This window comes from Oncorhynchus mykiss, chromosome 18 (genome assembly GCF_057628025.1).
Source record: "Oncorhynchus mykiss isolate SJ-2025 chromosome 18, ASM5762802v1, whole genome shotgun sequence".
Classification (NCBI taxonomy): Eukaryota; Metazoa; Chordata; class Actinopteri; order Salmoniformes; family Salmonidae; genus Oncorhynchus; species Oncorhynchus mykiss.
Window position 1 is genome coordinate 34,171,735 of NC_143039.1, and position 25,766 is coordinate 34,197,500.

General features: G+C 43.2%; 1 protein-coding gene across 12 annotated transcripts in view; it reads right to left on the reverse strand.

Moving 5' to 3' along the window:
* Positions 1-1,346: 1,346 nt before the first annotated feature.
* The window catches only part of LOC110495928 (zinc finger E-box-binding homeobox 2), a 77,850-nt gene continuing 53,430 nt past the window's right edge, over positions 1,347-25,766 (reverse strand). For 2 of the 12 annotated variants that reach the window (XM_090208250.1, XM_090208251.1), the window contains exons 3-10: positions 20,514-20,765; positions 16,503-16,571; positions 14,037-14,261; positions 12,740-12,954; positions 9,079-9,187; positions 6,642-8,734; positions 5,129-5,231; positions 1,347-3,458 (exon numbers count right to left, since the gene is read on the reverse strand). In XM_090208250.1, coding sequence (XP_090064376.1) covers positions 2,881-3,458; positions 5,129-5,231; positions 6,642-8,734; positions 9,079-9,187; positions 12,740-12,954; positions 14,037-14,261; positions 16,503-16,571; positions 20,514-20,765 — 3,644 coding nt within the window. In that variant the 3' untranslated portion in view covers positions 1,347-2,880. Of the gene's footprint in view, positions 3,459-5,050; positions 5,232-6,641; positions 8,735-9,078; positions 9,188-12,739; positions 12,955-14,036; positions 14,262-16,502; positions 16,572-20,513; positions 20,769-25,766 lie in introns of all 12 variants that reach the window. The other 10 variants (XM_036952433.2, XM_090208243.1, XM_090208245.1 and 7 more) reach the window with 7 other exon arrangements.

Sequence of the window (25,766 nt, forward strand, 5' to 3'; positions counted from 1 at the left end):
TCTGAGCTCTCCTCTCTACCTCTCTAACCCTGGATATATCCTGGATCCTATATGAACCTCTTATTGTTTTTTTTTTTGCTAAATGTTTACCAAATGTTTTGGAAATAAACGAAACGTTTTGGAAATATGCTGCGTATTCTTTATTCAGAGTTAATTCTACTGAATGCACCTTTTATTCAGTTCAGTGGTACACACTTCTATGCACACTTCTATTTTAATTTCCTTTTCATCTGAGAACTTGTGCATGCCAAGGGCCATAAAGTTTCCCTATATAATATGTCAGCGAGGTACAGTATGTGTTGAGCCAATGACAATATGAAGCAATGTCACTAATAGTAAGACTTGGAGATATTAATGGAAGCAATTGTGTACCCTGAAGGCAAAATCTACATTTAAAGTCTGAGTCTATACATAAAACCAGTGATGAATCATCAGAGTTCATATGTTCCAAACACACCACCAATCTGGCCAAAACATACGGCAATATTACATTATTAAGAGTCACTGTAACAGCATGTTGTCATTGGGTGTGTTTTCCTCCCAAACATTCGACTAGCTCGGTTAAGTATTTTCAAATAAAGTTTTAAAGGGAAATTGTTATTTACTTCAAAATGATTGACTGGGGTAACAAATCACAGTACAAGTACAACTTCCCTTCTAACGTCATGATGTTCCTTATTGTGGTGCAGAAGGGTACTAGAATGAGTCAAATACATTTCACCTGGAGTGTTCTATCCTCGTTTTGAAGGTGTCTTCTCCTGACCTCTGATCTCTGTGGAAGCGTCGCATTCTTAATCATCCCAAAAGTTAACAGTCCGTGGTGAAATTCAATGGCTAATCATTTAAGACCTCCTCCCCTTTTATCTGTGAGATAGCACCGAATGATGATGATGGCATCAGGATCAATATGAAAATTGGAATATGCAAAGCATGTTCTGTGTTTGGCATTGCTCAACCTTTTCCCTTTTATCTTAGCCTTTTGATGTTACTTTGAATCTGCATATGCAGTGTGAGCGGTTAATAGCTAACAAGTATCTTCACACGAAAGTACTTTTAGCTGGCATCCATCTTTTATTTGAATGACTTAATTTGTTTCTTTGCTTTTTTCTGTCATGGTAAAATTACTGTCAATAATCATTGTCTATTGAATGTTATAAAACGTTTGAAAATAATTATAAAAATAATGAATTATTGTGTGATTCCGTGTGTAAAAAAATAGTTCTAGGAAAACACCCCATTTTGGGGGAATGTGGGTCTTTTACTTTCAGACAAGTCCTTTTTTTGAGTGGCAGGTGTAGTTATGTGGCACTGCTACAAAAGCATGAAAAAAAGTTGAACATAAGGCATTTGTGTTCTGTAATTTGGCTACTTTTATTCGAGCATGGTCATTTCCAAGAGAAATTACAAATTAAAAATTCAATAATACTTTTACAAAGACATTTCAGGAAAGATTTTCTTCAGTCATGGTATCATACATTGTATCTTAACAGTCCCTCTTCATTTTTTTAGCAAAAAAAAAAAGATGAAGAAAGTGGAATTTTTTTAGTTAAAAATACAGTGTTTTCACAATATTGTATAAAAGTTCCCAAATTTGGAATTTCCAGTAATTGGAAAATAAAGGAAATAAAACAAAATAATATAGTTGAAAATTCGCATTTCACAATTAATGTTTCAAAACACAATAAATGCTCTCTTTACGTAAAATTTGCCCCAATGATCAACGCCAAGTTCATTTTTACTAAAATATATCTATATATTGAAGAACTATAATACTGTACACTACAGTATGAAATAAATAAAATTAGGAAATATAAAATGGGCCACATAAATAAAATGTTATTCAACCTACAAACAAAATGAATGCAATTTTGTTGTTTAAAAAAATTGTTTGGTGTAATACTGACAAAAGTTAATGAAATAAACCTGAAAATTGCACAGACATATGTAAACTAAGGAACTGCTGCCTAGTGTACTAATACTGACATGGGTGCTTCAAAGATCAAGGTGAGCTATCTCTTAATACCGAAGCTGGTGAAGAGGTAACATGTGTCACCCTCCTTTCACACAATACAAGGATGGCACTTGCAGAAACACACAGATTAAAAGGTTTGCATATAAGGCTTTTTCTTATCAAAAACACCTTACAAAGGCTTTCTCCTTAATTGTTCACACGATCCTTCCATCTACTGCACTGTACTGTCAAACCATTTTCCCTTCATTTCAAGGTCTCTTTAAGACTTCATTATCTTAAAATCAAACAGGTAATATCTGTTAAGTTCCTTCACAGAGAAATTCTGAGGCCTAAAACTGTGTGGCTAGCTGGCCTGACGACAGGGCAAAACTATAGACAACACATTAAGTGAAAGATAAGTAATACAACTGATGGACTGTAGCGTGGAGACTACTGTTTTTTTCAACACTGTATAAATATATACATAGGCAATACTTTTTTATTATTTTTGTAGTGATTATAGAAGCGAAGTGCAATTTGTACAAGTCACTAGTTTGTGCTATAAAGACTATGGAACACAGAGTTTTTAGGATGTTAGCACCACACATATTTTTAGGCCTTAATACTGTACAATATTTTAAATGTATTAATTTATTAATTTTTCATTTTTGCATAATGCAGCCTCTTCTTACACAATTCTCCCCCACCCCCCACCCCCCACCCCACCCCACCCCAAAATCAAACTTCAAATCAATGTCTCCTTGGGCAGACATATACAACCACCACCCTTTGAGTCCTTCAATACAAAGCTTCCTAGAAGCTTCAGGCACGTGCATGTACAGCTTCAACACAGCAGCGTTTAAAACCAAGCAGGTAACAATAATGAACAGAAAAGTAAGATGGGAAGCTTTTTAAATGCAGTAGTTTTATTACATGCCGTCCTCCATATTGTCCTCGTGATCCGATTTGGTTTCTGTTTTCCCGTCCAGCGAACTATCGTCCATCGAGTGCTCGCCGTTCTCCTCCTCATCCCTCAACATGTCTGGATCTGTGTCCATGCTCTTGTTCTCGCTCTCCTCTTCCTCCTCCTCAAAGTCCTCTTCCCTACGTCCTATTTTCGCGTACGTTCCTTCAACTTCCTTCTGACGATCTCTCATGCCTCCGTTCATCCCTCCTTCCCTCAGAATGCCCTCGCGGTCCTCCAGGCCGGGGTAGCCCTGAGGAGTCATGCCCTGTAAGTAGGCCCGGCTCAACAGTAGCTCTGTGGGCTCTAGGTGGCCCTTCTCCCGGGCCTCTCTCTCGGCCGCCTCCCTCTCCTCGGCCTCCCTCTTGCAGTAAGAGTAACGGTGGTTCATGTGCTGGGAGTAGGAGCCCGAGTGAGAGAAGCGCTTCCCGCACTTGTCACACTGGTACGGTTTCTCGCCAGAGTGCAGTCGTGAATGTTCTATAAGGTGGTGCTTGTGTTTGAATGCCTTCTTGCAGATTTGACACTGATGTGGCCGTTTACCTGAGGAGACACAAAAGGAGAGGAAAGCAGACATGAGTTTCCCCTCTCTCCACGTTGTTACTACATTTAACACAATTTAAAGCATCAGGAGGAGAACAAACACAAACTTAAAGTACATTCCGATGATTCGAATGGTATGAAGCAACTTGAACTATCATTACAATATCAATGCTAACTTTGTCATCATTTATTTGTTTATTCCAAATGAGAAGATAAACAGCTTAATATAAACCACAGGGTCTGTCAGGTGTTTACACTATGAAATTCCCTCCTATCGCTAAAGCATGGAGGAACAGAATTACAAACACTTAACAAACAGAAAGCTGTGGCAAATAAATAAACAAACAGGAGATGAGAATTGAACAAGAGACTCCTATGGCTACCCTGATAATCTCAGTAGAATAATTCTAGTTTCTAGACGCCTCTGTCCCTCAATTATTTTTGGGACTCCACTCTACTCTGCTCCCCGTGTAAGATGGGATACCCTGAACGCAGAAGTGTGAGACGAGAAACTCGAGCCGCCCTACATTGATGGAGTGAAATTTCATTACATCATGCTACCAAAATGATCTGGCTAAATAAAAACTCTCCCAGCAGCCAGCAATGGTGGCTGGTCATGGTGTATGTCATGGGGTGGGGAGTGTGGGACAGTTGCACCCCTTTTGAATTTACTACACCTCAGCACATCCGGAAATATAACAGTCTATCTGACACAAATCAAAAGATAGAGTTTCTCCTTTTGGCATTTCAATCTTCTCGTGACGCCACTTGTGCCACCAAGCACAGACACCAACACATCTGGCCAATTCCTAGCCACAAATAGCCCTGGGATGCCTTCGACGCCTTCCATAACTGCTAGACTTGCAACGCACACCTCCGAATACCACAACTAGATAAACCGGCAAGAAACATAAAGCATGCAGTATCCTGCTACGTGCTGCATGTAGTCACGTGTGTAAAGAATGATGCAACTTAGTGAAAGCGTTTCATTGTGAGAAGTGTAAAAAAAAAAAAAAAAAATGTCATCAACACACAAATGTTCAACGGGTTAAACCGACCTATCACTGATTAGAGTGATAGTCAATAAAAGACCGGTTTGGTCAAGTGACACTTTCAGCAGTCTGTCTCTGTCTCTTTACTAGTTGTATATGTGGGTACGCTTAGTGTGTTTTCTAAATAATAATAGGGTTAATAAAATAGCGTGTGATGGATATAATTAGAAATGGCCAAGGGTGACATTTACCTCAGACAGTGCCCTCATGCATTATGCAAAGCAATGACACAACATTTAGTTAGGCTCTTTCTGCCACATTCTGATTTAAGTATGGAGCTTATAATATTCAGAGAAAGGTATTTCTGGCATAACCCTAATAATGTCATGTTTTGCGCTACATATTTTAGTAAGTATATCTCCTCACCCCTGTCAATGAAGAAACAAGGTTAGGTCTCGATTTACATTACAACTGAAAAAGAACAAAGCAGGAAAGAAGTGGGGAAGGAACGGAAATAAAACAATTGAAAGGGTTAAATAAACACAAAACATTAGAAATGAAAGCAACGGGGTAAAATAAGTGTTCCGGAACAGTATATACCTGTGTGTTCATATTTGTGTCTTAGGAGGGAACTGCTCTTCTGGAATGTTTTGTCGCACAAGTCACACGCGTACATACCACTTTCTGTCTTCTTAATCTTCTTCCGGGACAGACAGGAGTCTGAATCGGTCATGTCATCCAGTCCTGACATGTAATCGGCTGTTCCGTCTAGCAGCTCCCCCTAGAAAATGACACATTTATCAATCCACACATGTCAACTACATTTAGGTAGAGGACCTCCTGATGTTTGCCTCAATGAAAGACTGAATGGAACTTAAGTTTTTTGACCTAATTACTAACACTCCAATAGAGAGTGCAGGTGTAAATATAAAAGGCTACACTGTAATGGTTGACAATCTACCCTGAATGTTTTATATTATTTGAATTATTTTACATTTTTAAATCTGTCCTCCATATATTTGAATCAGTCTAATTTTATACATGAAAGAGTTTTCATTCCATATGTATCTGTTCTTCATAAGGGAAGATTAACCCAATAGGCTTGACCTTAAATGAATGGGGGAGAGTATTATTACATTAGAAGGTCATAATAATAAGAGAAAGCCCTTTGCGGGCCATATTGTCATATTCTTCTCATTTCCAACTCATAATGATTAAATCAAGAGGTGTTCTAAATGGCCAATATTGAGACGCACCACTGTTCTCATTAAGAAGTGCTCGCTCTGGTCTGACAATGACTCCTTTGGCGGGGACACTTTCTTTCTTACACTGTTTTTAAAGAACAGAGCTACTATCATTCCGCAATCAATTTGAGCTAAATGCCCGTAGCTGTATTTTTTAAATCTAATTTAATAACTTAGAATAGGAAACATTATTAATACTTTTTTTTTATCAAAATGGTTCCCTCTATGTTAAACAGCCTTCAGCATTCAGTGGGAATGAACATGGAGCCTGTGCATTATTAATCTGCATGTAGAAACTCATTTTGGCTTTAGAGGGCAACTCTCTTTAAAATAAAATACAAGACAGTGGCAGAGAATTGGAGTTGGAGTCAGATCCTCGGTGCTGTGTGCAGCTCCAGGGCTTACCCTTTGCCTATTGCACAGATCACATACACGTTGTCCCTCACACAATTCACACACAAAAAAATACCTAAGGAAAAAAAAAAAAAACTAGGCTGAGACAGATTGATTTTAAAGGGTACGTAGTCTATGTTTTACTCTGGAATAGACTACACTGAACAGCTGGAGATGTGATGCTGCCTGCACTCTGCGGTAAGGACAATTCACGGTGGAGTCTGGCAACAACTGAATCCCTCACATCATAACCTCCTCTGAAACAGCAATTATGTGCTGATATCGCTAATGATGTCTGCTTGGAGAACTGAACAACTCCAGGAGCGTTTGACAGCTGGTTATCTACCTGACTGTGTTTTCTCCCCGGTTCAATGTGCTGCAGGTGAGCATTTGAGCTCATTAGAGTACCTTTTAATTAGTGGCACAATGAGCAGATCATTTTAGAGAATTTGAGAGGAGACAGACAGAGAGAGAGAGAGAGAGAGAGAGAGAGAGAGAGAGAGAGGATAAACCTGAGGCTTAGAAACTAAACCACAAGCGGCTTATCTATTTACCTGGAAACCAGGCTTTCGCTGGTATTTTCTCCTCTGCTGCTGCTGCATCTCAGCAAAGGTAGCTGCTCCTGTTGCATAAGTGTAGGCCATGTGTGGTAGGAAGCCCATCTGATCCAGCCCTGGGTACGGCCTCAGCCCAGGCATGCTGGCCTGCATCGGAGACATGAAGGTGGCCGGTGGAAATGCGCTCTGTTGCGGAAGCGACGTGTACATAGGTTTGGCACCGAAGGGGTTCATCCCGAACAAGGGGCTGGTGCTTTTGTTGAGGTCTCCATTGTGGTGGTTCTGGCCTCTGGCTTCAAACTCCTTCTTGAGATAGGCCAGGTTAAGTGGCTCTTCGAAGTGTTCTCGTGGGGAGGGAACACTGGAGTGGTCATGGTGGTTAATACCGTTTAGTTTAGGTCTGCTCTTCACGGTCATGGCATGTTTGGGCTCCTTCATGAGCTTTGGCAGTGACAGGTCCAGTGGTTGTTCAGACAGGTTCATGTTGAGGTTCAGGTCCTCAGACATCAGGCTGTTTGGAGTATATGAGCTACTCTGGGAGTTTTTGGAAGATGTGGAGGAAAGGTTCAAAGGAGAAGGTGTGCTGCTCCTTGACTGGTGGTCCAATTTGGAGTGGTCACCCATGTGTTTGGTGTGTCCACTGAACGTGTTCGCTTTCATGAGTCTGAGCTGGTTCTCACAGTTGTTGACGTTGTTATGGAGCTCTGCAATGGAGGGGGATGTGATATGGTGGTCACGGTTGCGGTCACGGTTATTAGACTTGATCAGGGACACTGGGGATCTCGCTGCCATTGAGTCTTTAGAGGGAGTGTGGTTGTGGTTGTTTGCGGCTAGAACCATATCTGCATGGTTGTTCCGTTGTTGTTCTAATGGTGGAGTTCTTGGGGTGCCGTACTGGTAAACTTTCCTCTGCTCGAACCACTCTTTGACGAATTCCTGAGGAAGGCCGACTGCTATGGAGATCTTCAGTAGTTCCTCTGAATTGGGCTCCATGTTCATAGCGAAGTAGGCCTTGAGCACTGACATGTGGTCCTTGTACGGGTTGATGGGGCTTTTCTCAGACAGCATGGATGAGAGCAGGAGGGCATGCTTCTCTGTAAACATCCCCTGTTTTGTGGGCATAAGGTTCTCGCTAGTCTGGAGAACTGTCTTGATCTCCTCATTCATTTTACACAGGTAACGTTCATGCTGATGCAAGGGAATTGGACCTGGGAAGGCTTCTTTGCAGTATTGGCAAGCAAAGGGCGTAAACATAATGTTGTTCTCATGCATCTTATCCTCTGTACCTAAATCTAGCATGTGGTTGGATTTCTCGCGTTTGATAGTGCTAATTTGTCTCTTTGAGTCCGTGGTCAAGCTCTGGAGACAAGCTTTGGCTTCATTCACTTTTTCTAATGTGTAGTCGATGATGCTTTTAGTGGCACCGTTATGGCTGATGACTGGCAGACCAATCTGGTGACCCCCCTGTGACGTCAGTCCCTGTTTCTGCTCCTCGATCTGGTTCCCGAGCTCCTTCATGTAAGCCTTGAGCCTGGAGATCTCCTCCGGTTTGCAGTCCATCTTCTGCCTGCACACAGTGTTGTCCACGATCTGGAGCACCTTCTGGACCTCGCTCAGGTTGTTGCTCAGGGACGGGTAGCCCAGGAGCTGTTGTTCGATCCCCATCCCCAGGTGCTGCATGGGGCTCTGGGCTGAGCAGTGGATCCCTAGCGGGCTGCTATTTCCCCCCATCCCTCCGTTCATGAAGGGCACAGGTGCGCTGAAGCCATGGGAGGCCATCATGAGTTTGTAGTCGTTGAAGTCTAGTGGTTCTGTTTTGATGTTCAGGTGGTGGTTGTTCTGGTCCTGATGGTGGCCCAGGAGCTTGCCGTTTCCGTTTCCGTTCTCTAGCTTGTGTCTCAGCTGGGTGATGGCGGTGTTAGTGGGGGAGGACGAGGCTGATGTAGGGGAAGAGCCTGTCTTCATGTTGTTGCGCATCCTCCCGTTGACTGCTATAAGGCCGATGCACTTCTTGCTGCTGATGTGAGAGCTGTAGGAGCCTGAGTGGGAGAAGCGCTTCTTGCAGTTTGGGCATTCGTATGGCTTCTCACCTGAGAAGAGACAACAATGTATACTTAAAAAATCTGCCATGAGCGTATTTCGAATGGCATAAGGAACACACATATTCTCAATGATTAAATATAAGTGGGCTCAGGGAAAATGTATCAACAATGAACACTTTTAATTATGCCAAACTAAAGTGTAAACACTGAACAGCTCAATTGTGAGATTGGCAGATAGAAGGAAACAAAGTAGCTCAAGTCATCCATTGGAACAGTGGGAGAGAGAAAAGAAAAACGCAATCGATTTTTGTACAACCTGTGAAGTTCACCACAGCCTTAAATCAAGGTTATGCATATTCAAAGCGGAGTGCACAGGCTCCCTTGCTACCCACCACTGTGAATCCGCAGGTGTTCCTTCAGATGGTGCTTGTATTTGAAGGCCTTGCCACATTCTGTGCATTTGAACTTGCGGTTGCCAGCCCCCTGGTTCAGCAGTTGGTGCTATAGAGAAAGAAGCAGGTATTTACATAAGTTCCACTAACAACATTACAGGGGGAAAATAGTTCACTAAACAATCGCAATCAGCCCTCGGTGCAATCGACCGACAAGCCAAATGTCTTACATTGCTACACAGCCCATCTTGCCTCTTTCTACTTCCAACTCCAATGAGAGAGTACAAGAGTGGCGCTGATAACAGAGGGAATCACATACCTTTTCATTTCCTGGCTCTCGAGCCAAGGAAGCATGCCTTTAGAATTTGGCAGCCAATAAAATAAAATAAATGAAAGGGGCTCTTTTTTTTATATAGTTTCCCCCTCATTAGAAACAAGCAATCTGATCTGCTTTTATTAATTTGGGGGTAATCACTCGAAAGATATTCTGACTATTTCACAAGAAGTCCTTCCCTGTATTTCACATACCTGCAAACAACAGTCATTTTACATGAAGAAACAACACATTTCCATAAATATTGAAATGTCTTAATTGGAACAGATTTCCCCTAATCATTTGAATCCTCAAACGTCTCTTTAATAATCTCAGACTATAGGATGGGACTAGGCCTTGATTCTCTGTTCAAAGGTAAACAGCAGTTGCGGCCCCTCAAATTTGCAATTCAAAGAGGGGGAGGCCTCTGCCTGTTTCAAAATCCAAATGTAATAGTAATAACAACAACAATAACAGCGTACGTGTAAACGGGAGGCACACCAGACGTGCACAATTAATTTTGAGTCGGAGGTGAACACGTTAAATGCTTAGGCAATACAAAAGATCTCTCAGCAGCACTCGCTACCAAGGCAGGCATAGCAGGAAGAAGCAGCCAGCGTCCTGATCCAGCCTGACAACTGCTGGGGTGTGCTGACTCTACCCACATTCCTGGGGAGACAGATGGCGTAAGGGAGGACACAGGGAGGATTGTTCAAACGGCAGCAACCTTCAAAAATCGAGCAGGAGTGGGTCTGTCTGTCGGTGGGGCCGCCAAGCGCCAGTCAGGGACCCCACCGCTCGTACGTTGCTGAGTTGCATAAACAAACAGCAACAGCTGCTTTGGCTCCCCCTGCTTCCCTCCCCTGCTTCCCTCTGATTGGTTGTGCCAATAAGATACAATCATTCTCTAATCCTAATTGTCAATGGCACCAACACCAGCAAATGTGTTTTTGGCGGAGGGGGACATGCTATCCTACATGACTCAAGGAAGGTTAGGGATGGGATGTTGGATGTTGTGGGCGGGGCAGGGCGCATGGGCTGGGTATTCAAATATTATTGGCGTGTATTAATGACATATTTTCTCTTGATTGGTTAATTGGATAAGGAGTGTTACAGGTTATTTTAGATTTGTTTATGGTGTTTATGGCGAGGGCATCTTTTCCTAGGTAGAGACAGTTCTCATGGAACATGGGATTAGGGCTTGCCTGTAAGCGATGACACGACAATTCACTAACTGAACAACATATTTTATCTTTCTTTTTTTTCTTTTTTACCCCAAGAGGACTTCAATTGTCACTACTGCTTTGTTCAGATTCACTTCTTTTTTTAAACACGGATGGCAAGTAAATGTAACATCTATGAATAGAAGGTTTATTTCTTCCACACAGGGAGTTGGATGTGATGCATGCAAATTGTCAACAAATTCCCAGGTTAGTTTATCTAAAAGAAAATACATTGCGAGTGAGTGAGATAATAATAATAAGTGTACATGTTGATTCTGACATAAACTCAGCCAAAACAGAAACGTCCTCTCACTGTCAACTGCGTTTATTTTCTTCAAACTTAACATGTGTAAATATTTGTATGAACATAACAAGATTCAACAACTGAGACATAGTGAACAAGTGAACAAGTTCCACAGACATAGGGCGAACAGAAATGGAATACTGTGTCCCTGAACAAAGGGGGGTTCAAAATCAAAAGTAAGTATCTGGTGTGGCCACCAGCTGCATTAAGTACTGCAGTGCGTCCCCTCCTCATGGACAGCACCAGATTTGCCAGTTACCCCACTATTCCACCAAGGCAACTGCAAGTTCCCGGACATTTCTGGGGGGAATGGCCCTAGCCCTCACCCTCCGATCCAACAGGTCCCAGGCGTGCTCAATGGGATTGAGATCAGGGCTCTTTGCTGGCATTGGCAACACTAACATTCCTGTTTTGCAGGAAATCACACACAGAACGAGCAGTATTGCTGGTGGCATTCATTGTCATGCTGGAGGGTGCATGTCAGGATGAGCCTGCAGGAAGGGGACCACATGAGGGAAGAGGATGTCTTCCCTGTAACGCACAGCGTTGAGATCGCCTGCAGTGACAAAAAGCTCAGTCCGATGATGCTGTGATACACCGCCCCAGACCATGACGGACCCGCCACCTCCAAATCGATCCCGCTCCAGAGTACAGGTCTCGGTATAACGCTCATTCCTTCGACGATAAACACAAATCCGACCATCACCCCTGGTGAGGCAAAACCGTGACTCGTCAGTTTTTTGGCAGTCCTGTCTGGTCGGTTTGTGCCCATAGGCAACGTTAATGCCGGTGATGTCTGGTGAAGACCTACCTTACAACAGGCCTACAAGCCCTCAGTCCAGCCTCTCTCAGCCTATTGCGGACAGTCTGAGCACTGATGGAGGGATTGTGCGTTCCTGGTGTAACTCGATCAGTTGTTGTTGCCATCCTGTACCTGTCCCGCAGGTGTGATGTTCGGATGTACCGATCCTGTGCAGGTGTTGTTACACGTGGTCTGTCACTGCAAGGACGATCAGCTGTCCGTCCTGTCTCCCTGTAGCGTTGTCTTAGGTGTCTCACAGTACGGACATTGCAAGTTATTGCCCTGGCCACATCTGCAGTCCTCATGCCTCCTTGCAGCATGCCTAAGGCATGTTCACGCAGATGAGCAGGGACCCTGGGCATCTTTCTTTTGGTGTTTATCAGAGTCCGTAGAAAGGCCTCTTTAGTGTCCTATGTTTTCATAACTGCGACCTTAATTGCCTACCGTCTGTAAGCTGTTAGAGTCTTAACGACACAGGTGCATGTTCATTAATTGTTTATGGTTCATTGAACAAGCATGGGAAACAGTGTTTAAACCCTTTACAATGATGAACTGTGAAGTTATTTTGGATTTTTACGATTTATCTTTGAAAGACAGGGTCCTGAAAAAGAGACATTTCTTTTTTTGCTGACTTTAGTACTGCATGAAGGAAATGCTTGATTTTAGAGAACATAAAATCTACTAGTTGAAGTGAAATTAAGGAGCAGATAAAATGTCTAAATTGGAAATTAACATAATCATTTGATCGTGAACATAAGACCGCAAAATCATATCAGACGGGGCCATCAAAAAACCATTTAGGGCCTCAATTAAAGTTATTACCATTAAAAGATCTGCATCTCCAAAATGCCATGAAAAATTCATAATGATTGCCAATCAAAATGATATATTTTCCTCCGAGAGATCGTAGCACATTAGAAACGAAGTAAGTGAGGGGAACAGGAAGGGGAGAGGAATAATAAAGGGGTTGAAAACGGCAACAACAACAACAACAAAAAACGAGGGCACATGATCCTCACCTGATCTCTGTCGGGCTTGTGCGTGGCCATATGTCGCTCAAGCTGAGTGCGGTAAGCAAACGTGTAGTTACACAGGGGGCAGGCGAAGTTCTCCTCGTTCTTCTCGTGGCGGTACTTGATGTGCTCCTTGAGCGATGTCAAGCGCTTGTAGCCCCGGTCGCAGTAGGGGCAGGTCAACAGTTGGGCGAAAGCATCTGGAGTTCCAGGTGGCAGGTCTGGGTAAGGGAGACGGGGGAGACGGGGCGAGAAAGCAGTCCAAAAGGTCAGCAAATCAATGGCAGCTAATGGGCGTACTGCCCGGAATGGTATGGGAGGTATCACTGCAATCTGCTCTACAGAGTGCCGTCGTCTCAGGCTGGCATCCATGCCCTGACACACACGCACACACACACAGACTCTCCCCCCCCCCCTTTTCTTATATCACATACTAAGACACACGTGAAAATTCACACATACTAAATTGAATTAGCTTTTAATTGACCTATACACTTTAGAATGCTTAACATACTTTTAGCTTAAGTAATTGTGTATCTTTGACTTTTGATTTAAGACAAAAATGAAACATGATATCTAATCTTACACTGTTTTACACTGATATCTTACAAATGTCATTCTGAAATAAAGCACCTTGACCTGGTTTTTAAGAACACTACCTCACCCACCCTCCCCCCTCGTCCTTTCTTGCTCCCCTTAACCATAGTCCCCTCGCCTAATTGCTTTTAAGTGGCTTATTTAATACCATTTTTCCCACACTTTCATCATTTCTGAAGTACGTATCATAAATCCATTCTAATTCAATCCCTGTTCCCCCGGGGTCTGAGAGGTGTACTATCTTATTTCAGACCTCTGGCAGCTGCTGCTGCTTAAAGACTGGAGGACTGAAGGTAAACACAGAGGCATCCAGTGAAGAATCTGTGAGACCAACAGCTGCCCATGTCACAGAGCCACAGAGACCAAGAAGAGTCCAGCCACACCACTGCTGCTCTGTTCTCTTCGGGTGATGCGTACGTAGCAAGAGTCTCAAAGGAGGAGCCAGATCCAGGATCAGCTCCCCCATGTCTATGTAATCTTATTCATTGTGGTCTAAAAGGCAATACTGATCCTAGATCAGCACTCCTACTCTAAAACATTTCAAACATATGGCCCCAGCTCACCCCTGTCCATGTAGTCTTATTCTTTGTGATCTAAAAGGCCTAATTGAACCAAAATCAGCACTCCTACTCTGAGATGCTTCATACATACAGCCCCTGTCCCCGGTTCTGTTCTTGCCCTCCCTGGCTGGTTTCTGGACTCTTACCATTTTCCTCCTGGCCGTTTGTTTCAGGCGCTTCGGGCGTGCCCAGACGGGACAGCTCCTCTCCCTCGGGTGCTTCTGGGTAAATGATGGCAGTGTCGCCCCGCTGCAGGTACTCAGCGATGCTGACCACGTGGCTGTGGCTCTCGCTCAGGCTCTCCTCCTGGAGCTTACTACGCTTAGCGAAGAACTCCTCAAACTCTGAAGTGCAATCAACAACATTCTTAACTGAAAAGAAGAAGAGAAAGAGAGAAGGAGGAGGGAGGGAGAGCGAGAGAAAGAGAGAGAGAGGGAGAGAGAGAGAGAGAGAGAGAGAGAAAGAGATGGGTTTTGAGAAATTGGATTCTTCACTCCCCAAGAGAAATGTGTGTTACAGCAATACTGAGAACGTGTCAGGTCTAAATGGGATGAAGAAACTCCACAACAGACATTAAGGTAGTAGTTGTGGGAGAATACATCTGAATTACTGTGTTATCTTGTCACGCAACAGCCACTAAAACAAGAAATATGAGTTCATCTTAGAAAAGTACCACCTTAAATCGTGGGAAAGTATTTCAGATAAACATATTGTATTTCCTTGAATCGTATTACCAGTTACACAATAAATGTGGGGAACACAATTCAAACTGGTCAAATCACTTCTAATTTTCCTTCATACGTGAAATGAAAAGAATTTGTATTTTACAATTTTGGATCTTTGAGATTATATCTATTTAATTAAGCCTCTGGGTTTTTAAGCCTCTCGAAAACAACATTTTATTTACACATTGTGTAGCAACAGCACAATCAAATTCCCTGTGTATTGACAAGGGGTCAATAAAAGGTCTCTGGTTAGTGGATCGGCTGTGGAACAGATTACTGAGGACAAACAACAACGTTGCACAAAAAAAAGAAGCTTTAAACCATAGTCCTTAAAACACTTTCTGAAGCTGTCTTTCTGAAATTGCTGAAGTCACACATTGTGCGTTTTCTCATATCCTCCAGTCCCTTCTCTTTAGGGAATCCAGAAAGCTGCAGAGTAGAGATAGCTGTGGCTCCAAAAGCAAACAAAGCTCATCAAAACCCGGCAACCTTCATTAGTCAACAGCAGATGATAGACACTCAAAGGTTCACGTTAATTCAAACTATACTATACGGCATTCCGACAACCTGGGGCAAGTCTATATTCTATTTCCCCCACCTATCATATCACTATTATAAAACTCGTCACATATAACATTGTTGTGCTAAATGTTACAGGAAGTCCGCAAACAGTTTGATTTGACTGGATTTAGAGAGTTACTTATTTAATTAGACATGTCCAAGCCAAGGTACATTTTCATATTGTGATTTGTTTGGCAGTGATTATTTTATGGGTCCAATTTGTGAAAGGTCAAGGTAGTGTATTTGGTTGTCAAAAGTGGCATGAAAATGTCACTGGTGCCAAAGGAGCTTGTATGAAATCGTATGAAACAACTGTTAACTAGGCAGCTCAATTTCCTGCATTCTCATTAGGACTTTGTGTGAACCGTTTGAGAATCATCTAATGCATTTTAGAGATACAAAACTGTGAGGATGCTTGAGATCTCTATATTGGATTCACAACTCACCGTTAAACAAATATGTGTCTAAAGGTTATAAAAATACATCAAAAAGATCAAATTTAGACTAATTTGATTTTGCAAATGAAATGTAATCTGGGAAGTCACTGTGTTGCCAACAAGCTACAAGCTCAACCTTGTGATGCCTCCCTTGAAATGACTTTCTCCTCTGTAATAGAGGAAATCACCTGGATCACATGTAATCCCATGGTGGGTTCTTTCTACCAATGCAGTGCCACTACATTGTTTCCACGGCCTTAACGGAAACATTTGCGATGTCTAAATTTCCACAAAGAAAGTCACCACACTCGCACACGTGCGTGCTCACACACACACACAAAATCAACAAACTATTTGAATAAATAAAAAGAAGAATAGAAGATTCCTAAGGAAGTATTCCCCTTATGTGGTGAGTGTTTACCCAAACGGTGCCGAGGCCAGTTGTCAGCAGCGGTCAGGATGATATCATGGAGGGAAAACTTAATGCCCAAGAGGCTTGTGGGTGGAAATCAGCTTTGTTTATTTACTTAATTAAAAATGGCAGGTAGGATTAGGCTCCACAGTTTTGTGTAGAAAGGACCATGCAGGGACACTAGTGCTCTACACGGACACACAGATACACAGCGACCCACACAGGGATTGGAAGGGTGGTTGGTCTCGGCCTCGTCTTTCAACACAATACAGATGTAGGATCTTCATTTGAGACAGTTTGCTACAGCAGAAAAATAATCCTGCAATAGCAGGAAATGTGAATTATTATGTGGATTACAATTAATTCTGGTCCAGGACTATGCTTGCATTGCAGGAAAGTTATTCTGCAACAGGGTTATCAAATTAAGATCCTACATCTGTACATCAAATCTCCTCACAATGGATTAAATCAACTCACCCGTACCGTTTCCAACTGTCTGAAGAGGGGCGTCAGGCCCCAAAGTGTCATAATCATCTTTCATTTCATCTGTGGAGAAAAGAGGGGAGGGAGGAGGGGAGGGAGTAGGGAAGAGAAGGAAAAGAGAAGTTCAGTTCAATGCTGTAGTGTACCAAGCAAACCCAAGCCTCACAATGAAGCCTTCAGAGGAAGGTACGGAGATATAAAGGGCTTGCTGTGTTGCACTGTGCCGAGGCTTTGTGTGGCATTCTTAATCATCAGGACCAGACAGAGCCTTATTTACCTTAAAAACAACAACAAGCAGTGGGAAAGAAAGCTGCTCTGCCATTCCGGGGGTAGTGAGAGTTGCCAGAAAGAAAGATTAATTCAAGAAGCCAGCCCCATCCACCTGAACAGTCAGAGAGGAGTAACCTGGCACAAAAGGCCTTGCAGTTCTTATTCCCTCACTGTGACAATACTAACAATCTACACGTGGCAGAAAAAATGACAAACTATACAGGGGGGTTTTCGCATAAAATCCTGGACTGTGGGTTTAGAATCTATTACCAATCAACGTAATGCATAGTCGTAGGAACGCCAAGGGCAGACTTGCATTTTGTCCTGGCACAGGTAAGACAGCCATAAATAAAGGACCCCAGATTGACAGACAGGCTCATAAACAAGGGAGAGAACAACTTTTGACATTGGTGGGTAAATTCTCTTGCCGTGTAGGCAGCGGCGAACAAGAGGACTTTTGTTGGTGGTCATGTCCACAGACAATTAACTTAAGGAGTCCTCTGTGACTCCTTCCTTCCGTCCTGTCTTTGAAAATTAAATCAAGGTACTTCCGAGAAGATAGTGGCTGGTAATAAAAATGGCTCTTGTCTCGCTCTCTGTTTCTCCTTGTTCTAGCCATGTGATTTCTATGGTCTCAAGGATACTGTGTTGCCATGGAGGGGTAAACAAACAAATCAGTGGATTAAGGGAATAGAGGAACTGTCTCCTTTACTGTCTCTTGCACCGTGGACTTAACAGAAAACATTTTGGAAATGAGTTTGAAAAGTAGCTGACAAGTTGTGTAAAATCTTCAGAATATAACGTTGCCTGAATACTTGAATTAGCATTCACGAATCACATGCAGGAACAACAAATATAATATATATATCGTATATTTTGGTGCAGAGTGAAAAATCTGGTGTTTTAATAGTTGGTTCATTTCAATAATTAGGAGGGTTTTTTCGGTTTCTTTCGCTTGAAGTGAGACTGTTTCCGTCTGCACCAAACAGATAAATAAATAAAAAACAGCCAATAGCTTCAGAGAATAAAAAATGGACTCTTTTGAACGAAAAGTACTCAACTTTCCCTTGACATGAAGCTTGACTGTGTGGTGGAGAAACATGCCAGACATTTTTCATTTGCATATGAGGGGGTTTGGAGTGCCGTTGTCTTCTCAGTAATGACATCAAACCAGGCTGCACTCTAAGGAAATGGCCCTTTAGCAATATTGTTGAAGATACACTGGAGTATTGTGAGCAATCCAAAGAAAATCCTCCACCACAGCCACAAATATACTTCTGGTGTTTAAGAGACCAGCATATATGGATAGTTACTTTTTTTTTGTCATTTCTAATTTACTGAATGTTAATCAAGCTCTCTTTTCCTCTTCCCCTCACGTTTCTTTTTCCTGGAAAGTGGGAGAGTTCGCATGGATGCAGCCATTATGGTTTTCGCAGCCTTTAGTAATCCAATTTCACTGCATATTTTTGATATGACTCAAGGAGCACAAGTGGGGATTTGCTTTTTGTCCCTTTTCGTTCCCTCTTTACCTTGAACAGTCCCATTTATCTGTATGCGGCCAAGGAATGAGAGTGAGAGAATTTCCAGCAGGAGGTAGGCTAAGACCACTTACACCTACCTCACTTCTATGGCCCTTTGCACAGATCCTTTTTGGGCCATTTCTATTGCTTCTGACAGCTACACATCCATTGGAGAGAGAGAGAGAGAGACCCGTTTTTATAGTTGAAAGTGTCATGTGAGTCAAAAAGCCAGTCTGATTTCTCGCTGTCTCTCTCGGCCTGATAAATCATGTAAGGAGAGGGGGAGTGTGAGAGAAGGCCTGTGCTGAACTGAAGGATGTTTAAGTTTCTGACTGCGACCGAGGAGGGGTCCAGAATACCTTCCCCCTGCCATACGTCCACCTATTTACTTAACGCCATTGATGCTGTTTGTTTTGAATACATTCCGATTTTTATGGCCAGTTACCAGTGGAACAGGGCGCAGTAAAAAACAAAGGTCCTCCTCCTCCTTTCTGTTAGTTCTCTGAACGGCCTTGAACAGAGCCCGGGCCGGGAGAAGAAAGAGACACGGGCAGAAAGGGGAGAATGCAGGTGATTTGTTTTAGAATGATAGTGATGTCATGTATTCCAGCCCACTGCATCCAGCGGCCCCATTGTGGGATGAAAGAATGTCAAGGACCATTCTAGAACACAAAACTCTGATTGTGCTGGCACCGGAAAGGCACAGCTAAGAAACTTTTTGCAGTGCTCTTCGATTCAAAACCTGTATCCTTTGGACGGGGTGCTAAAGCTGACGTAGACAAGGCAGGGGAGAAAAGCACAGCTAATCTCAGGGGAAAGCTACAGTATGTGCTGAGGGGGGAAAAAAGGCAGACAAACATTCTGTCCACAAGCTTGGGAAAGAGAAGACTCCCATCATCTACACTAATTAACTACACTAGGTCTCAGAAATATGGCCGACTACGTTTCATCACTTGAGAAGCAGATTATCTGGGAATTGCAACATAGTTGAATTACAGACATTAAGGCACCACAGACTTTTATCAAATAAACAATTACTGTACGCTTTGAGTACTGGTTTATTTTATTTTTATCTTGATGGATTTGAACATTTCTATTTTTAAAGAATCCAACCCCATATGGACTGTTACGAGTGGGGGCAGAAATATAAACATCCGTAAACATAGCAAAACAACGCACTGACTGTCTACGACAACTGTGTTTTACAGTTTCTATGTCGATAATCAGTAACCACAAAGTGAACTTCCTCCTTTTCAATAGATTTTTTTTTTTTTTTCAATTGAGCGTAATAACATTTTAGATGGTGAAATATTTCCCCCTTTTCGGCACTCTACAGAACCCAGTTCATTAGGAGAAATGAATAGCTAACACCGGCTCATTTAAACGGGATGTCTTACATGAGTTCTCGCTACACTCTGTTTCTGTCACACCGCTGCGAGAATCATTGACTCTTATTATACATGTAAATGGCTATCATAAAAATAAAAATTTCATTTAAGATTGTTAATGACTTTTGCAGCAGTCTGGCTTCCTTTAATGATGATCCCCTAGCCCTAATTAAAAGTATTTATCTTTCAAGCATCCATGACTAGGCTCTCTGCTATCAGTGATGCTCCAAAGAAACTAAGAAGTAAGGCGCCTCCAAAGTTGTATGTATCACCTGCCCGAAATGATCTAAACTAGATTATTAGCCAATTGAGCTACATCAATCATATACTGAAGCTCTGATCATGTTGCGATTATAGAGACAATCAAAAGAGGTCATTCTCAGAAAATGTAATGTACGCTCTTAGTTTCACGATTGAAACTATCTGTCAATATCATCTCATGTCATTCTGGTTGACTTTAGCGAGGGTAAAAATATGTGTTGTGATTTAGCGCCGGGATAAGCCGAGTGAGTTTCAGTCACGTGGGGGTGTAGGAATCTTCACCGTACCTCTGCCATCTTCAGTGGCACCATCATACGTTTCCTACTTATCGTCAAGTTACAGTAACGTCTCCTGACTCTCTGCTTGCCCCCTGTCAACTCCCTGCATGTCAAAACGTGGTTTGATCTCCTCCACTCCTTATGACTGCCGTGCACGGTCAACCTCTGCCCCTGTTACTGTGGAGGTGGGGGTGGTGGAGGGGGGGGGGGGGGGGGAGTTGGCTAGCCTATCATCTCATGGAAACCCAAATAAATCCGGAAAACATTTTGGCCGTGTGTGACGCTCACCAGTGCCGTCGACTGAGGCGTGCAGCATGTCGTTGTCATGCCAGACATGGTCTACTCCGCTGTCCCTCATGTCATCGTCCTCATCCTCCTTTGTCGTCAGGGCCTGGCCCACCCTCGGGGATCCAGCGTCGTGGTTATTCAGGCTGGCAGGGCTGCACACCCCGTTGAGTAGGCCGTCCTCCTCTGATACCAGCAGCTTGTCCTCATCCTCTGTCTCTGAACCAGTGTCCATCACGTTCTCATAATTCAACGCTGTAATGGGGGAGAACACAAAACAAAACAAGATGGGTCACTAGAGGAATTCAGATTTGGTGCTCATTGTACTGACCTTGAAATGGAAAAAAAGGTAATCGAGGATTATGTCCTTAGATGAAGTCATGATTGCACTGCACTGTTAGGAGCTAGTAACACAATCATTTCGCTGCACCTGTTAAAACATCTGCTAAACTGCTTGAGTGACCAATAAACTTTGATTTTTATTTGATTACAGGTTAATAAACCCATTCCTGTTTGGGACATGGGCCCTTTCTTGTGGGGGTACATCCCAATTACAACAACACCCACAGCGACAGACTGGAATCTGTAACTTTACCCATCATGGTGTGTGGAGTCAGTCAGCTGCTACGTAGACACGCCAAAATAGCCACAAAGGTGACTGCCTGAGATGCCAACCTAGCTACACCTTTCAGTTGGGCTCACAGATCTAAAGCATACACGACGTGGCTGAGATACTCCGCACTTCTGATATTTACAAATGTCAAATAGCCATACCCCCCCTGGATTGAAACTTCTTAACCCCTAGTCATTTCATCACATTCACCACTCCTAAATAAGTGACTGTACTGCATTTTTCCCCAGAATTTGACAGATATCAACCGTCAAGTTAAATCCTTACAATGATAAATGAAATAATACATACAAGTGTAAAAAAAAAAAAAAACGAACTTAATCAAAACAGGACCTGCACCCCACTCCTTTCCCTCCGTTCCCTCTCCTCTTGTCTTTTTCAGGGAGTGTTTTCAATGAGTCATGGTTGCGGAGAGAAATACTGCGCAGTCGAGCCCCACATTAAAATAACTCACACAAGTAGCGGCCCGCTTGATTCCACAACACTTGGTCCCAGACACATGGCAGCTTCTCTTAAAATAGGCAGCCTGTAAATAAGGGCTGTGAACTCAATTGAAGGTGGCTGTTTGTGAATTAGTCTGCCCTCACAAGGCTGGTTCTCTAGCCTCTCCAGTCTACACACAAGGCCCATAAATTGTCTGTCCTACAAAAGGAAGCCTAAAGACGTATTAGAGGAACGAACACAGGACATTAGCTCAGCGAGAGAAACAGGGCCGGCACATCACCGCATCACACCCAGACACAGCTCACTGCTAGTTCCTAAAACACTACTCTAGAGAAACAGACTCAAAACAACCACAGAGGGGGGAAATCAGAGTATGACATCATGGGAACCGATTTGAAATGTGGCTAGGGGAAGGCGAGGAAAAAGAGTGCAAACATTTTTCAGGTCCGTTTTAATTGCTGTACTGTAGCTATATATGACTACTAAATAAAACCTTAAAACCTTTAAAATTACAAAACTGAGACGGGAAAAAAAATCTGATATGTTATTTTATTTACTATGGAGAGTAATAAGATTACGTTGAGCATATACAGTATGTCCATGCATGATCTCTGTATAATCTGCGGGTCTGCACTTGCCTTCCGAACAACAGGTGCAAATTAAAATGAAAACGGCTACGTAGACAGGGCCAGAAGAATCAGCTGACCTGGTTAGAATACCAATTGATGGGGGAAACAAAACCTTTTCAAGAGGTGTGACCACAAGGGTTTAGGCAAGTTCAGACTGGGTAATGCTCTCAGACATGAAAAAAAGAGAAAGCCAAAGAAAAGCCAGAAAGAAAGTGAGACATTCAAACTCCTGCTGTGTGGTCCCCGATATACCTTGGCACTGCACTTGATAACATGTTATTATTATTATTATTATTATTATATTTCCCCTTTGGTCCCTTCCCAACTTACCGCGACACCCCCTAACCCCCTCATCCCAGAGGTTCAACCATTTCCTAGCAACACAACGTGCTGTGGACTCCCTACTCCCCTTTCTCCCGGGCAGGTTTCTAAGGGTGGCCTAGCAGGCGGGCGGCAGGGGTTAACAAAGAAGCAGGAGGCCTGGGAAGCTATTACCCCTCCCACTGCAGACCTGATCTCTGGACACAGCCTGAATACCGACGAATACCCAGGAGGAGTGAATGACATTATCTAAGGATGGACAGGTTTTAAAAGGCCTTTCTTTACACCCCAAACCTCTCATAGCGCATTTTTCAGTGGGCTATAGGTCCATGTGTAGGGTATAGGTTAACGCATGAAGAGAGGCGCTATAATGTGACGTCTTCAATATTGAGCAACGGACCTGGAAACAATGGGCCTTGGACATAGAGGAGAGGTGAAGATCATCCCACTCCCTGCAAACCTCTAGACATCTACAATTGTCCAAAACGAACCGTGAAAGCTACTAAACGCCCGGTTGGGGTTCTGTGATTCCATACAGGTCCACGTGTTTTAGGGGAGAGGTGGGGAGTGCGAGAGGGGTGCTCAGTGGATGTGATCTCCAAGCTAGAACATTGGCTATCAGACACAGCGTTACATACCAAAGAGCTTGGAGAAGACAGAAATGACAATGTGTGACTTGTCAATCAAAGAAGCAAGTAGCATTGCCTTCGGAGAGCCTGCTTTGTTTAGGTGACATCTCTGACAGATGCCTCAGTATACTATAAGCACCAGCCTGACGTTGGGCATTGTACTCTGAAACAAAGTCATTCCGAACCTACTAATGTTAGCCTACACTATGCCATTATTTTGTTCAATACCTCACCGCTAATCAATCTTTTGTGTTTCTAGACGAGATAGACAAAGAAATCATCATGTTTACTTTTTAGGCTACGTTTTCTTTCAGATGACACTTTCTATTTTTCTCCTCCTTTAGTTTAAGTGCCACCCTCAACAAAGGCAATTACAGCTGGCATTTTGACTGATGCCACCTGTTACCAGCTGATTTCACCAGCTCTCTTCTGATTGGAGGTAAATAAAGGGAACGACTTTTACAGATAATTAAAATGACACTTGTAATTGCTCGCTTGAGTCTTGCTTAATATCAGGCGTATTCGTGGCTGACATAACCCTTTCAGAGCCCTGGTATTAGGCTGTCAGGCATACCAGTGCAGAGGGCAGTTTCAAAAGTGCATTGATTATGACGTCTATAACCTTCCAAAATGACCGTTTTTTCCCCCCCCCGTCGAAGGATGAGAGCGCGAGTTATCCTTTCAATGTCTGTGACAAAAAGGAGTCTGATTTGAAATCTCAACATCTTTCTTTTAAAACAAATAAAGACATTTGACAATCAGTGTTTCGACTGTGGCAGTTTCTCTGTACCCTTCTAATAAAAAAGGCCAGATAAAGTCATCTACACCCGGAAAGTGTTCTTCCAAAGAGAAAAGACAGCACGTTTAAGAACAAAAAAATATATAACTGTGTTTTACTGTTGAGCTGTTAAACAAACCTTAACTCTCACAATATGAAATGTGCGTGTCATACACTCAGACATCAACCATACAACCCTTGAGTCATGCACTGACCCTCTGAACATACCCAAAACACACACTCAAATAAACATACCTTGGGTGAATGTGCTCCAAACGTGCACCTACTCTTCACCTTTCCCTAACACTCTTCCACAAAGCCCTCTCAACAGGCTCCCGAGCTGGGAGGCGCTGGATCTGCACTCGATCCATAACGAACAGCCCAGAAAAATATCCAAATGATCACTTCTGTCTGATGGAACAGGTGAGACAGAAGGCGCCAGAAGATCTATTCCACCCAGTGGGTCTCTATGTCTATCACAGTACCCTCTATTTGGAGGCGGAGACTTGCCAGATCCCAGCCAGCTTCCCGTTAGATTGTGATGGGGAAAGGTGGTAGGTGACTCACACTGAGAGCCTGGCTAACTGAGACCGCTGAGGCTTAGCTCCAGGTAATGTTGTGTTTCCTGTGGCTATCAGTGTTGGTAATGAGCAAGGACATTCACCCTATTGGAGGAAAACTGCCCTGTCTCATGAATGAGAAACATGCAGATCACCTGAAGGGCTAGGAGGGCAGAGAGGAATGGGGGGGGGGGGGGGAGAGAGGTGGAGAACAGGGGAATAGGAGAGGTAGAGAGGCATTAAGGTAGAAATTAGGTCAAAGCCTTGTGGCTACCCCACTGGAAGGGGTTTTAACAATGACCTTATAACTTTCACATTTCCTTTTCACGACAGAGTTTAGGGCTCTGAGTAGGCCGTTTAGGGTAGGAAGCGTTTGGGGGTTGTAGGTGGGAGGAACGGCGGGAAGGTTTAAATATATTTTTCTCTCTTCGGAAATTTGAAATATGTTCAACTTTGGCCTTTTGCTCATTAGGAAAACTTGCTGTTTTACATTCATTACATACCGAAAATGCTTGTGACTGTCTGTAATTCCAGTGAGAGACACAAGAACGATTGAGATCTTGTGCACGTCTACTAGCCTGGTGTTTCACAGGGGCCAGAACAAGCAAGCCGTAAGCTGTAAAAGGACAGTGGCAGAGGGCAAACAAAGAGCTGAAAGGAGAGGGGCAGCTTTGTAGAGGCGATGAATGGTGAAAATTCAGCGATGTGTAAACCAACCTGGGAGTGGGGAGTGTGTGTGTGTATGGTTGTGTGTGTGTGTGTGTCTCTCTCTCTGTGTCTGTGTGCATGGGAGTGAGTAGTGAGTGATTCTGAGTGTGTCAGGAAGGGGTTGGTTATGTTCAATAATGTCTGCCATGAGGCACCCACAGTAGCCTGACTCTAATTGAATTAAACTCCCATTTATTTGCAGAGGCCTGAGCAACAGGCTGGAAAAAGAAAGCTTCAAGGTTTGCTCAACTGCTCAGAGGGCCCACCTTTACTCGCCCTGTACAGATCCACCATCTGTACAACCCTGCACATGTTCCTCCTCCTCGACAAATGTTCTGGGCCCCCGCCTCCCCAACGCAGGAGCCAAAAAAAAGGGTGGGGGTGGGGGGAAGAGGCAAGGCACACAAAAGCTGCCTAGGCTGCCCTCAGGACTTGAGGCAGAAAGCTGGGGAGGAATTAAAAAATCATATTTACAAATAAAAATAACAATCTCCTAAGATCACCGGCTCAGGTGAGATCGATTTCCAGTGGAAGGTTCCTCTGGCTGCTGAGATAC